The 13,840-nt window shown below is 40.6% G+C and overlaps 1 protein-coding gene across 2 annotated transcripts in view; it reads right to left on the bottom strand.

The window, feature by feature from the left end:
- Positions 1-13,696, bottom strand: part of LOC141906367 (multiple C2 and transmembrane domain-containing protein 1-like) — a 57,438-nt gene extending 43,742 nt beyond the window's left edge. For both annotated transcript variants that reach the window (XM_074795617.1, XM_074795616.1), the window contains exons 1-2: positions 13,362-13,696; positions 6,216-6,275 (exon numbers count right to left, since the gene is read on the bottom strand). In XM_074795617.1, coding sequence (XP_074651718.1) covers positions 6,216-6,275; positions 13,362-13,395 — 94 coding nt within the window. In that variant the 5' untranslated portion in view covers positions 13,396-13,696. The remainder of the gene's footprint in view (positions 1-6,215; positions 6,276-13,361) is intronic.
- Between the last annotated feature and the right edge of the window lie 144 nt (positions 13,697-13,840).

Below are 13,840 nucleotides of genomic sequence, written 5' to 3' on the forward strand. Positions count from 1 at the left end.
CAGTCTCCTCGTATCGGAACCTGAGAGCTGGTTATCAGTCTAGCCTCATCGGACCCACCAGTAACTACTGACAGTCTCCTCGTATCGGAACCTGGGAGCTGGTTATCAGTCTAGCCTCATCGGACCCACCAGTAACTACTGACAGTCTCCTTGTATCGGAACCTGGGAGCTGGTTATCAGTCTAGCCTCATCGGACCCACCAGTAACTACTGACAGTCTCCTCGTATCGGAACCTGGGTGCTGGTTATCAGTCTAGCCTCATCGGACCCACCAGTAACTACTGACAGTCTCCTCGTATCTGAACCTGGGAGCTGGTTATCAGTCTAGCCTCATCGGACCCACCAGTAACTACTGACAGTCTCCTCGTATCTGAACCTGGGAGCTGGTTATCAGTCTAGCCTCATCGGACCCACCAGTAACTACTGACAGTCTCCTCGTATCTGAACCTGGGAGCTGGTTATCAGTCTAGCCTCATCGGACCCACCAGTAACTACTGACAGTCTCCTCGTATCGGAACCTGGGAGCTGGTTATCAGTCTAGCCTCATCGGACCCACCAGTAACTACTGACAGTCTCCTCGTATCGGAACCTGAGAGCTGGTTATCAGTCTAGCCTCATCGGACCCACCAGTAACTACTGACAGTCTCCTTGTATCGGAACCTGGGAGCTGGTTATCAGTCTAGCCTCATCGGACCCACCAGTAACTACTGACAGTCTCCTCGTATCGGAACCTGAGAGCTGGTTATCAGTCTAGCCTCATCGGACCCACCAGTAACTACTGACAGTCTCCTCGTATCTGAACCTGGGAGCTGGTTATCAGTCTAGCCTCATCGGACCCACCAGTAACTACTGACAGTCTCCTTGTATCGGAACCTGGGAGCTGGTTATCAGTCTAGCCTCATCGGACCCACCAGTAACTACTGACAGTCTCCTTGTATCTGAACCTGGGAGCTGGTTATCAGTCTAGCCTCATCGGACCCACCAGTAACTACTGACAGTCTCCTCGTATCTGAACCTGGGAGCTGGTTATCAGTCTAGCCTCATCGGACCCACCAGTAACTACTGACAGTCTCCTTGTATCGGAACCTGAGAGCTGGTTATCAGTCTAGCCTCATCGGACCCACCAGTAACTACTGACAGTCTCCTCGTATCTGAACCTGGGAGCTGGTTATCAGTCTAGCCTCATCGGACCCACCAGTAACTACTGACAGTCTCCTTGTATCGGAACCTGAGAGCTGGTTATCAGTCTAGCCTCATCGGACCCACCAGTAACTACTGACAGTCTCCTTGTATCGGAACCTGAGAGCTGTTTATCAGTCTAGCCTCATCGGACCCACCAGTAACTACTGACAGTCTCCTTGTATCGGAACCTGAGAGCTGGTTATCAGTCTAGCCTCATCGGACCCACCAGTAACTACTGACAGTCTCCTTGTATCTGAACCTGGGAGCTGGTTATCAGTCTAGCCTCATCGGACCCACCAGTAACTACTGACAGTCTCCTTGTATCTGAACCTGGGAGCTGGTTATCAGTCTAGCCTCATCGGACCCACCAGTAACTACTGACAGTCTCCTTGTATCGGAACCTGAGAGCTGGTTATCAGTCTAGCCTCATCGGACCCACCAGTAACTACTGACAGTCTCCTTGTATCGGAACCTGAGAGCTGGTTATCAGTCTAGCCTCATCGGACCCACCAGTAACTACTGACAGTCTCCTCGTATCTGAACCTGGGAGCTGGTTATCAGTCTAGCCTCATCGGACCCACCAGTAACTACTGACAGTCTCCTCGTATCTGAACCTGGGAGCTGGTTATCAGTCTAGCCTCATCGGACCCACCAGTAACTACTGACAGTCTCCTCGTATCTGAACCTGGGAGCTGGTTATCAGTCTAGCCTCATCGGACCCACCAGTAACTACTGACAGTCTCCTCGTATCTGAACCTGGGAGCTGGTTATCAGTCTAGCCTCATCGGACCCACCAGTAACTACTGACAGTCTCCTTGTATCGGAACATGGGAGCTGGTTATCAGTCTAGCCTCATCGGACCCACCAGTAACTACTGACAGTCTCCTTGTATCAGAACCTGAGAGCTGGTTATCAGTCTAGCCTCATCGGACCCACCAGTAACTACTGACAGTCTCCTTGTATCGGAACATGGGAGCTGGTTATCAGTCTAGCCTCATCGGACCCACCAGTAACTACTGACAGTCTCCTCGTATCGGAACCTGGGAGCTGGTTATCAGTCTAGCCTCATCGGACCCACCAGTAACTACTGACAGTCTCCTCGTATCGGAACCTGAGAGCTGGTTATCAGTCTAGCCTCATCGGACCCACCAGTAACTACTGACAGTCTCCTCGTATCGGAACCTGGGAGCTGGTTATCAGTCTAGCCTCATCGGACCCACCAGTAACTACTGACAGTCTCCTCGTATCTGAACCTGGGAGCTGGTTATCAGTCTAGCCTCATCGGACCCACCAGTAACTACTGACAGTCTCCTCGTATCGGAACATGGGAGCTGGTTATCAGTCTAGCCTCATCGGACCCACCAGTAACTACTGACAGTCTCCTTGTATCGGAACCTGGGAGCTGGTTATCAGTCTAGCCTCATCGGACCCACCAGTAACTACTGACAGTCTCCTTGTATCGGAACCTGGGAGCTGGTTATCAGTCTAGCCTCATCGGACCCACCAGTAACTACTGACAGTCTCCTTGTATCTGAACCTGAGAGCTGGTTATCAGTCTAGCCTCATCGGACCCACCAGTAACTACTGACAGTCTCCTCGTATCGGAACATGGGAGCTGGTTATCAGTCTAGCCTCATCGGACCCACCAGTAACTACTGACAGTCTCCTCGTATCTGAACCTGGGAGCTGGTTATCAGTCTAGCCTCATCGGACCCACCAGTAACTACTGACAGTCTCCTCGTATCGGAACCTGGGAGCTGGTTATCAGTCTAGCCTCATCGGACCCACCAGTAACTACTGACAGTCTCCTCGTATCTGAACCTGGGAGCTGGTTATCAGTCTAGCCTCATCGGACCCACCAGTAACTACTGACAGTCTCCTCGTATCGGAACATGGGAGCTGGTTATCAGTCTAGCCTCATCGGACCCACCAGTAACTACTGACAGTCTCCTCGTATCTGAACCTGGGAGCTGGTTATCAGTCTAGCCTCATCGGACCCACCAGTAACTACTGACAGTCTCCTCGTATCGGAACCTGGGAGCTGGTTATCAGTCTAGCCTCATCGGACCCACCAGTAACTACTGACAGTCTCCTCGTATCGGATCTCCACTCAATTAACCCCCTGGGTCTCCACTCAATTAACCCCCTGGGTCTCCACTCAATTAACCCCCTGGGTCTCCACTCAATTAACCCCCTGGGTCTCCACTCAATTAACCCCCTGGGTCTCCACTCAATTAACCCCCTGGGTCTCCACTCAATTAACCCCCTGGGTCTCCACTCAATTAACCCCCTGGGTCTCCACTCAATTAACCCCCTGGGTCTCCACTCAATTAACCCCCTGAACATATTGTAAAAACATTAGAAAAAACTAAGTTCATAAGTAATCTTCAATATTTTATTTGTTCAAACAAAAAATTAAATCGTAAAAATGAGGAATTTGTAAAATTAGAAAATAACAGAAAAATCAAACTGAAAAGGAAACAAAAATTGAAAAACCGTGAAACCGATAGCTATTCATGATTCATAGCGATTTATTTTGTGTTTGGAATTAATGCAAATAATATAAAAATAGCTGAAAACCGTATGAATAAAATAATGAAGCTTCATATAGGAATAACACAGTAGTTTCACGTGTGACAGCTGCTGCTGCTGCTGCTGCTACTGATTTATAATAAATTAACCCAATTCATCATCAAATAACGAAACTACACACCTGAAATTATTAATATCAGCCAGTCTACTGCATCTATTTCTCAAAAACATGAAATATATCTTTATTTGAAAATCAGTTTAATCAAGTAATGTCTCATCAGGTGGCTCTCAGTGGTTGGGTATCTCAGTGGTTGGGTATCTCAGTGGTTGGGTATCTCAGTGGTTGGGTATCTCAGTGGTTGGGTATCTCAGTGGTTGGGTATCTCAGTGGTTGGGTATCTCAGTGGTTGGGTATCTCAGTGGTTGGGTATCTCAGTGGTTGGGTATCTCAGTGGTTGGGTTCATTGTGGGGTATCTCGTGCCTGTATTGGAGCTGGAATAGGCAGTCTGTTATTAGTCTGGCCACAATGGCTCCAGCTAGCTGATTGGCTGATTAACTGGCTGGGTGATTGACTCGATGGTTCTCATGCTGGATGTTTGGCCAGGTCACAGTGAGTGTGGCCGCCACCTTGAGCCGAGTATGGCTGGCTTCCTGATTGGGGATTCTGACTGGTCACAGTGACTGGCTCCCTCACTGGGGTCGACTAATCCATGGTCTAGTCAGTAACAATAATGAAACAGAGCGCAATCTATTGTGGAAATAAATGAGCTTTTTATATCCAGAGATATAAATTACAATTGGATATCAACACTGAATACTGATAACCAATGAATCATCACCAGTGTGAGGGCAATGAGTCTTACTGGGACTCCCTAGAGTCATCGGCTGCTGTGAGGGTAATGAGTCTTACTGGGACTCACTCACCGAGAGTCATCTGACTGCTGTGAGAGTAATGAGTCTTACTGGGACTCACCTAGAGTCATCTGACTGCTGTGAGAGTAATGAGTCTTACTGGGACTCACCTAGAGTCATCTGACTGCTGTGAGAGTAATGAGTCTTACTGGGACTCACGTAGAGTCATCTGTAACTCTGCAAGAGTCATATAGGAACGCTCACAGTTCAGTCTCTAAATTAGTTTGGTTATAGATTACAATATAAATTCTGTAATGTGTGTAGAATTGAACTGGTGTTTGTTATGTGTTTGTGAGAAAACAACCTCCATTAGTGTTATCGTAAATACTGTGAAATAGTGTAACAGGATGGCCACCATCCCCCTCCCCCCTCTCCACTTATAAAATCCCTGAATTATACAAATTCCCTGAGTTTTCCAGGATTTTTGCCCAAAAGTGTCAAATTTCCCAAGTTTTGCATGATTTTTTTCTAAATATTTCTAATTTCCAGTATTTTTCCACATTTTCTGTGTCAGTGGCGACCCCTATTAAATACAACAAAACAGTGCATTAGCAAAGCAATTCAAAATCAATGTGTTTGAGTCTGAACTGAACAATATCAAATACAACTCATATTAAACATCGATTTTGAATTGGATGAAAAATTGTGTTATATGAAATTTTCAAAAAGTGTTCGATATAAAATGTGATAATAGAAAAAGCAAAGCTTAAATTAGTGCTGGAATGAATTATTTTACCATCAATATCGCCGCGTTGATGTTTTAGTTTGATTTTTGGTTTAGTTCTGTTTAGAACCGAATGAGGAGATGATGAGAACCGCGACGACCTTTCGGCTAAAAACATGAAAATATGTTCCTCGTCAAAATAACATCTAGAATCGCGAAAAAACCTTTCAGCGAATATATAAACTCAGATTGAAAACGATGTGAAAGCTTCTTAGCTGTTGTTACATTTGTTACGGTTGACATTTTACGGTAAATTCCAGCGTGTGTCAAAACAGTAACTTTTACGGCAATCTGCTTCAGGTTCGTGGGTAATTCAATAATTCATATAGAAACCAATGACAGATACAGAAACCTTCCAGCGATCTCTACACACCAAATGATTAGTCATTTCTATCGGAGAATAAAAGATTTTTTCTAACTGGAGATTTCTGTTCCTAACAATCAAAAACCAAAATAAAGTTTGGTTTTCATGTAACAGACAGCGGAACTCACTTCTGGACCCAGTTCCACAGTTGTGAGTTAGAGTTAACTCTGAGTTAAAGTTAGTTCATTTTCAATGAGTAAACTCTAGAGTCAAATCTTAACTCGGAACTGTGGAATTGGGTCAAAGTTGGAAATACAAATTGTGCGTCAACATGAACGAGTAACGACTTCTCCAAATAATGACTTACGCCGAGACATTTAAAACGACTAATTTAACAATGAATACTGTAGTATTTACCGTGAGTTAAAAACTGGCGTTAAATCCATTCGAAATTGAATTCAAAGTCAGATTTTCTCCTACGCGGAAAAAAATGACGAAAGACTCAGTAGAGGAGACGAATGATTCCATAGCCGAATAAAGAGGAAAATAGTGAAAACTTACCTCCGTTTTCTGCTGTATCATTTTTTCTCAAGTCTAAGGCAGACATTGCTCTGCGACGAGCTACAATATAAACAAACTAAATTATATCATTACAATTCAAAATTTATCATTTTTCAAAAATGGAAGAAATTCCAGTTTTTATAAAAATATTTTTGCATTTTTTGTTAAATCTGCAAATCCTACTGAATTCTAAACTGAATTCTAAGTTCAATCGGATGATAGCGTATATAAATGTCAGGAATGAACCACCCTGAAAATAAACTTTACCAATTGGAATCCTGACCTACAGTAAAAACTATTACAGTGAAACTGTTATAACTGTGAACTTTAATTCAATTAAAACATGTTACTTCCTGATCGACAAAATCAGTCGAATGGAACTTGCATCATATGTTACAAAAATAATACCATTGTAAAAGTATTGAACTCAACATATTGAACCTGGTAGAAATTCAAATATCAGTCCTCACTATTTCTACCAGCCACAGTTCCACCCCCAGTTGCACTGTTCCAGCCCCAGTTCCACTGTTCTATCCCAGTTCCCCCAGTTCCACCTTTCCATCCCCAGTTCAACTGTTCTTGTTCCAGTTCAACAGTTCTGGATCTAGATCCACAATTCTGGATCCAGTTCCACCGTTCATGGGTTTAGGGTTACGAATAAGCCCGATTTTATTAAAATCTAAAATTTAAATGGTCCGAACAGTATACTGAGAGTATCATCGATTCCACTAATGTTTCAAATGAGAAGCCTATTAGATGGTCAGAAAACAGCTCGAGATTGAGCATGAATAATTCCAGTCCAATAATATCCAAGATCAAACAACTATTCCACCACAATTATTTGAGTCCAAATAAAGTGAAAATTGTTAAGAAAATATGAAACGTCTTACGTAAAAATCGACAGGAACATCCTTTACAGAATTCCGGGGATAGATCATCTAAACAACTCATTATTCCTGACTCCTATCTGTATCCTACCGGAGTCCAGTCCTATCTGTATCAACCTGACTGACTCCTATCTGTATCCTACTGGAGTCCAGTCCTATCTGTATCAACCTGACTGACTCCTATCTGTATCCTACTGGAGTCCAGTCCTATCTGTATCAACCTGACTGACTCCTATCTGTATCCTACTGGAGTCCAGTCCTATCTGTATCAACCTGACTGACTCCTATCTGTATCCCACCGGAGTCCAGTCCTATCTGTATCAACCTGACTGACTCCTATCTGTATCCTACTGGAGTCCAGTCCTATCTGTATCAACCTGACTGACTCCTATCTGTATCCTACTGGAGTCCAGTCCTATCTGTATCAACCTGACTGACTCCTATCTGTATCCCACCGGAGTCCAGTCCTATCTGTATCAACCTGACTGACTCCTATCTGTATCCTACTGGAGTCCAGTCCTATCTGTATCAACCTGACTGACTCCTATCTGTATCCCACCGGAGTCCAGTCCTATCTGTATCAACCTGACTGACTCCTATCTGTATCCTACTGGAGTCCAGTCCTATCTGTATCAACCTGACTGACTCCTATCTGTATCCTACGAGAGTCATTAGGGACTCTATTCATCCATATTCAATTAATGATTGTACAATTAACAGTGTAGAGACAGAATGCATGATCTCGAGTGTAAGAAGAATCATTCGCTGGCTCTCTCTCTCTCTCTCTCTCTCTCTCTCTCTCTCTCTCTCTCTCTCCTTTACATTCTCATACACTGCATGTTAATAACAATCAGAAACATTTCTCATCATCATCAAACTTCACACGTTACTTCAAAATCGTGTTTAAAATTCATCGACGCAGTGATCCCTGTTCTCAAGCAGCAGCAGCAGCAGCAGCCAGTCCTATACAGTCTGTGATTGATTAATGAAATACTCTGTATCTAGTTTTTTTCCTTGAATTTCAGCATCTTCTTCAACTCATGATTCAGCTCCATACACAACACATATACACTCATAAAAGGAAGCACTAGATCACAACGAGAACATCTTTATATCCACTTTATAAAACTCCTCATATCCACTCAGAATCATATCCACAGCTCCACAGCTTTCCACTAAGCAGATCATCCATCCACTCCTCAGTTATCTATCCACTCTATCCACAGTGGATCAGTAATCAGCATTTCTATACATCTTATTTTCCAATAGAAAGCATACATGACATGGCATATGTACTACATAGTAATTCATGTGACATCGATATCAATATGAGAAACATGTACGAAATTTATTGGTAATTCATCACATGGAACAGCAAAACCAGCTTCAAAACAACATCCAAATATCAGCTTCACAGTTTCAAAACATCATCCAAATATCAGCTTCAAAACAACATCCAAATATCAGTTTCACAGTTTCAAAACATCATCCAAATATCAGCTTCAAAACAACATCCAAATATCAGCTTCACAGTTTCAAAACATCATCCAAATATCGGCTTCAAAACAACATCCAAATATCAGCTTCACAGTTTCAAAACATCATCCAAATATCAGCTTCACAGTTTCAAAACATCATCCAAATATCAGCTTCAAAACAACATCCAAATATCAGCTTCACAGTTTCAAAACATCATCCAAATATCAGCTTCACAGTTTCAAAACATCATCCAAATATCGGCTTCAAAACAACATCCAAATATCAGCTTCACAGTTTCAAAACATCATCCAAATATCAGCTTCAAAACAACATCCAAATATCAGCTTCACAGTTTCAAAACAACATCCAAATATCAGCTTAACAGTTTCAAAACATCATCCAAATATCAGCTTCACAGTTTCAAAACATCATCCAAATATCAGCTTCACAGTTTCAAAACAACATCCAAATATCAGCTTCACAGTTTCAAAACATCATCCAAATATCAGCTTCAAAACAACATCCAAATATCAGCTTCACAGTTTCAAAACATCATCCAAATATCAGCTTCAAAACAACATCCAAACATCAGCTTCACAGTTTCAAAACATCATCCAAATCCAAATCACTGGATCGATCTGTAATCTTTACTACAGCAGTTTGTCTGACCATAGAGTAAGATAGAACTGTTGAGTGAATACGTGCGATAGGGTGAAAATGAGTGGTCACTAAACCAAGTGTAACATGTAGATTATTGACATTAGTTAATCAACTGCTGCTGCTGCTGCTGCTGCTGATACTGTCTCTCAAACATCACACGTCCCTCAGTCATTAAACATCACATCAACTTCCACTCAGACCACTTATAACTTGCATGTTTTACATATGTCTCACTAGTCACTTGACTGTCAATTTTCCACAATCTGCTAGTCACTAGTCATTCAATCTTGACTTTTTCTAGTCTCTTCACAATATCTACCTCCTACTTAGTCCAGTCTGCCTTAGCGCACAATCCACCTCTAGTCACTAGTCAATCTTTGATACAGTGATGTCAACTATTGATGTTTAAATGCATTAGTATTGATTCTAGTATTGGCAGCATGGACAGTTGACTAGTTAATTCTAGTCACTGTATTGACCATTGACTAAGTGAATTCTGTAACAGTAAGAAACTTCCTTCTATAAAAATCCAATAGATTCCTGAACACTTCATACTGAGATACAATATGAGTGAGAGAGATATATCTGAGATCTGAGACAAATATATCGAGATATAAGTGATATTTCACACTGACAGTGGTAGGATCAACATGGATTAATAGACGCTGGGAGAGAGGGAGGGGGAGGGAGGGAGAGAGGGAGGGGGAGGGAGAGGGAGGGAGAGAGGGAGAGAGTGAACGCACATACCCCACATGATGATATAAAACCCTTCACACTCCGTCTCTCTGACCAGTCTCTGTTATCATTGATACACAGTCAATATAAGACGATAATGTTTTAGTCAAGATGTCTCCAGATGTCAAACTGTGTTGATCAATATCAATCAGATATAAAACCACTAACCATCCATCGACAAACATCTCATCAAATTCTCTAAGACAAACGCGTGACAAAACTGCAAGGATTTTCATTGTATCTCGTTGCTAAGCGATGTCCGTCATCAATAAACCCCTAGCGCGTGAAGTAATCTTCTTCATCAATACTTTATTTACTGTTCTATATTCTTAGTTTTAAACCTCGCTTAGAGTGTCCATAACCGTATAGGAATAAAACCAGACCTAGATATAAACTAGATCTCCGATATCAGTATATTTCCAAATCAATTTAACGATGATAATCTCAGAGATAAGACCGATTAAAACTTACCATACGGATAAAACTGATAACTGTTGAAATCAGACTGACAGGTCTGTCGAGCCCCGGTTAGAGTAAGTTAATAGTTAATATTATTAATATTCGAACCCAGTGTTATCAGGTGTTAACACTCAAACTACTCAAACATTTCCAATACATATCTAGCCTATATATATATATAATATACATATATATATATATATAATATAGATCCGTAATATCAATCTATCAATATATTAAAAACTATAACATATTTCACACATCTATTTTAGCATCGATCGATGATAATGAGTTGTTTGATATAGGAACTAGGAGAGGGGCGAGGGGTAGACAGCGGAATCTGTTCATTAAATTTCCAGGACCTCACAATTATTAAACCCGGTTATTGTGTAATTTATACCATATGGTCCACCATACTGTACTCGCTGTATACATATTTACACCAGATGCTACACCGTACAATTTGGTACCCGATCATGGTACCATCGCGTATGGTCGAATACCAAGATGGTACAGCGTACAGTGGTATAGGCCGACCATATTTGGTATACTATATTCCATATAAGGATATTACACAAATAATTGCTGTACATGTGCTTAATGTACATGGTATACCATATGGTATAATGTACACCATAAAGAAGTGAATACCGCAATGGTAGAGCTAATAGTATTGGTACACTGTAAATTGGGGTACAGCAATGTCTAGGAATTTGTACCAATTTCTAACTAGAATTTCATATTCAAACAAAAATTCATATTTTGCATCAAGTACAGTAAAACATATAACAGTGAATTCGGGCAATATTCATTAAGAGCAAATTACCATAACAACAGATGTTGTTAGATAAATAAATAGGAAACCCTGGGAACCAATAGATATATCATCAAAATAATGACCTCATCATCAACAACTGAAATAATCATATATTCTAATAATCATTTATCCTAATTTAACCATGAAATAATTATATAAAATTCAATCTTCACAATAAAACCAAATGAGTTTGTATATACAGGTAGGCCATCTATCAGAATTTTACGAAACTGATTTTGAATATCAGGCAATAGCGGCTACGATGTCGCCATCTTTCAACGAAATCAGACACTAAGCCTTTGCAACTTTTCAGTATCAGGGTATATAGGCCTAACTGAGTGACCGATCTGCGATGTAGTATTTCTCCTTTTCAAGATAGTTAGTTCATTTTGAGTGGTTCAAATAAAGCATTCAGTAATCTAGTTTTTCAAAGTAATTCATGCCGTAAATCATGTAATCTAAAAGTGTTTAAAATTCTTGCTACATGACTAAATAATGGCTAATTAGTTGTGTATGATATTTGTATCAAACACAGTGTGTATGAATTCTATCACAGAAAGACAAGAGAAAATCAATAAACAGAACAGAACTGTTAGTAATGATTAGGACGAGGTGTTTGTGTGACGCATGATTTATAATCAGTAAAATAAAATGTCATACGAAACAACGAAATAAACTTAACTCTTATCAATAGAGAATGATTAAATATTGTTTGTTCTCAAGATGAACTGAATTTAAATAGATTGTCTGGTTCAATCTCACGTTTATCCACTAATTTATGGGGCTAAGCATTGATAGCGCATTGACGCCAACTAGAGGAGCAAAGCAGAATTTCGTACCAAGGGGGGGGGGGGTGTTGGGCCATTGTCCCTTCAAAATCCCCTACAGAGAAAACAGCTGGGTACAGAGCCTGCTGAAATACATTCAACCAATTCATAAATCGTAATCATTTATTTATGATACTAGAAATGACTCTTGGGACTCATAAAGTACTGATTAATGCTTTCAGAATATTGAACATTTCAACAGATAAAAACATTCTGTGTATTAAAGATTGAGTATGAATGAATCTTACAGTGAGATTTGTGGTTTTTTGAGAAATAGAATCTCTTAAAGGAAATCAGTATGAAAATAACATTGATTTTTTTATCAGTGCACTACTGCAGAGTGAGAGAGAGAGAGAGGGGTGATTTAAAACCGATCAATTTATAAAATATTGATTTCAGACTAGAGAATCAATCTATATTATATAGTAGAGGAATATTATTGATTTTATTCGTATAGCCTCACAGCGGAATAGAGAACGACAGACACACACAATACGTACACATGTTTCCACGACAACTAAAAATATGTATATCTTATTATCATTGAGGAGCTATGGCGAGCGGGCTATGAGGGACAAGGACTAGAGACGCACAGCTGTGTAACAAACCATTTTTTAATCATGAGAGTCTTAACCTATCTTCTATAGGCCTATAAAAGAGGCGATGGGTGGATGAACCATCTCCACCCAAAAGTTTGAGTCATTGAGATCTTAGAGACCACTACAATAATCTATCTAGGTTAAAGCTCATTTATAGGATATTAAACCGGTTGAGTTCCATGTATTGTGACGTTATGAATCAAACTGAGTCTGTTCAAATCTTATGTTTAACTATGAGTTTTAAATCCAAGCGAACAATGACATTTGTGTCATTAGTATTTAAAACCAAGAAATGACCTTAATCCTACCCTGCTCAGATATTAACTATACAGCCTATATGTAGGAGTCATTATATTGGCCTTGTCACCAAATTATAGCTGCTTATCAATATACAACCAATCGATAACCGCCTTAAAAACGAAAGCAAAGGAAGAAGAAAGATGAATTTGTGACAAATAGGCCAAAAAAGATTAACCATCCAAAATAGCAAGAGATTCTGAATTTCTGGTCAGATTCTGAAGTGATTCGTGGTACAGACTTCAGTAGAGTGATTGACAAATGGCCAGTCATACTCAAAAACAATTACATAACGTAATGATTTAGTTTGTGGGTTAACAATATCAGAGAGGTATCGAAGATAAACAATAAACCATAATTGATTTGAATTTGACAGCGGTACATACCGTTTAGACGGAAATTCATCATTGTGAAAGGCATTACACAATAACTAAACCTCAGCTACACATGAATGGACGGATTTATAATCTAAAAACTGCTGCCTAAATCCGTGAATGTGATTTAATCCATCGTTAGATAGGGGTGTGTGTTTGGAAGAACCGCGGTCCCAGCGCTCCTCAGCACCAACCCGCCACCATGTTGTTGAATCTCAGTCGAGTTGTTTACAAATAACCGATGAAACTTGACGCGGAAACAAACTAATAAATTATGAAATTAGAAAAAATAGCTTTCTTAAATGTTAAACAAGTATTATGCCTGTACTGTATAAGTAGGCATTTTGCACAAGAGCTTCCAAAGAAGTTTTAATTGGCGTCAGCGGTAAGCCACCAGTGTCATTTATCGACCGTTAAGTGCTGCCCCTGCAGATACAATCAGCGGCGATTACATGAACTAACTCCACAGCGGGATATTCCTACTGTGGCAT

Source organism: Tubulanus polymorphus, chromosome 5, assembly GCF_964204645.1.
Source record: "Tubulanus polymorphus chromosome 5, tnTubPoly1.2, whole genome shotgun sequence".
NCBI lineage: Eukaryota > Metazoa > Nemertea > Palaeonemertea > Tubulaniformes > Tubulanidae > Tubulanus > Tubulanus polymorphus.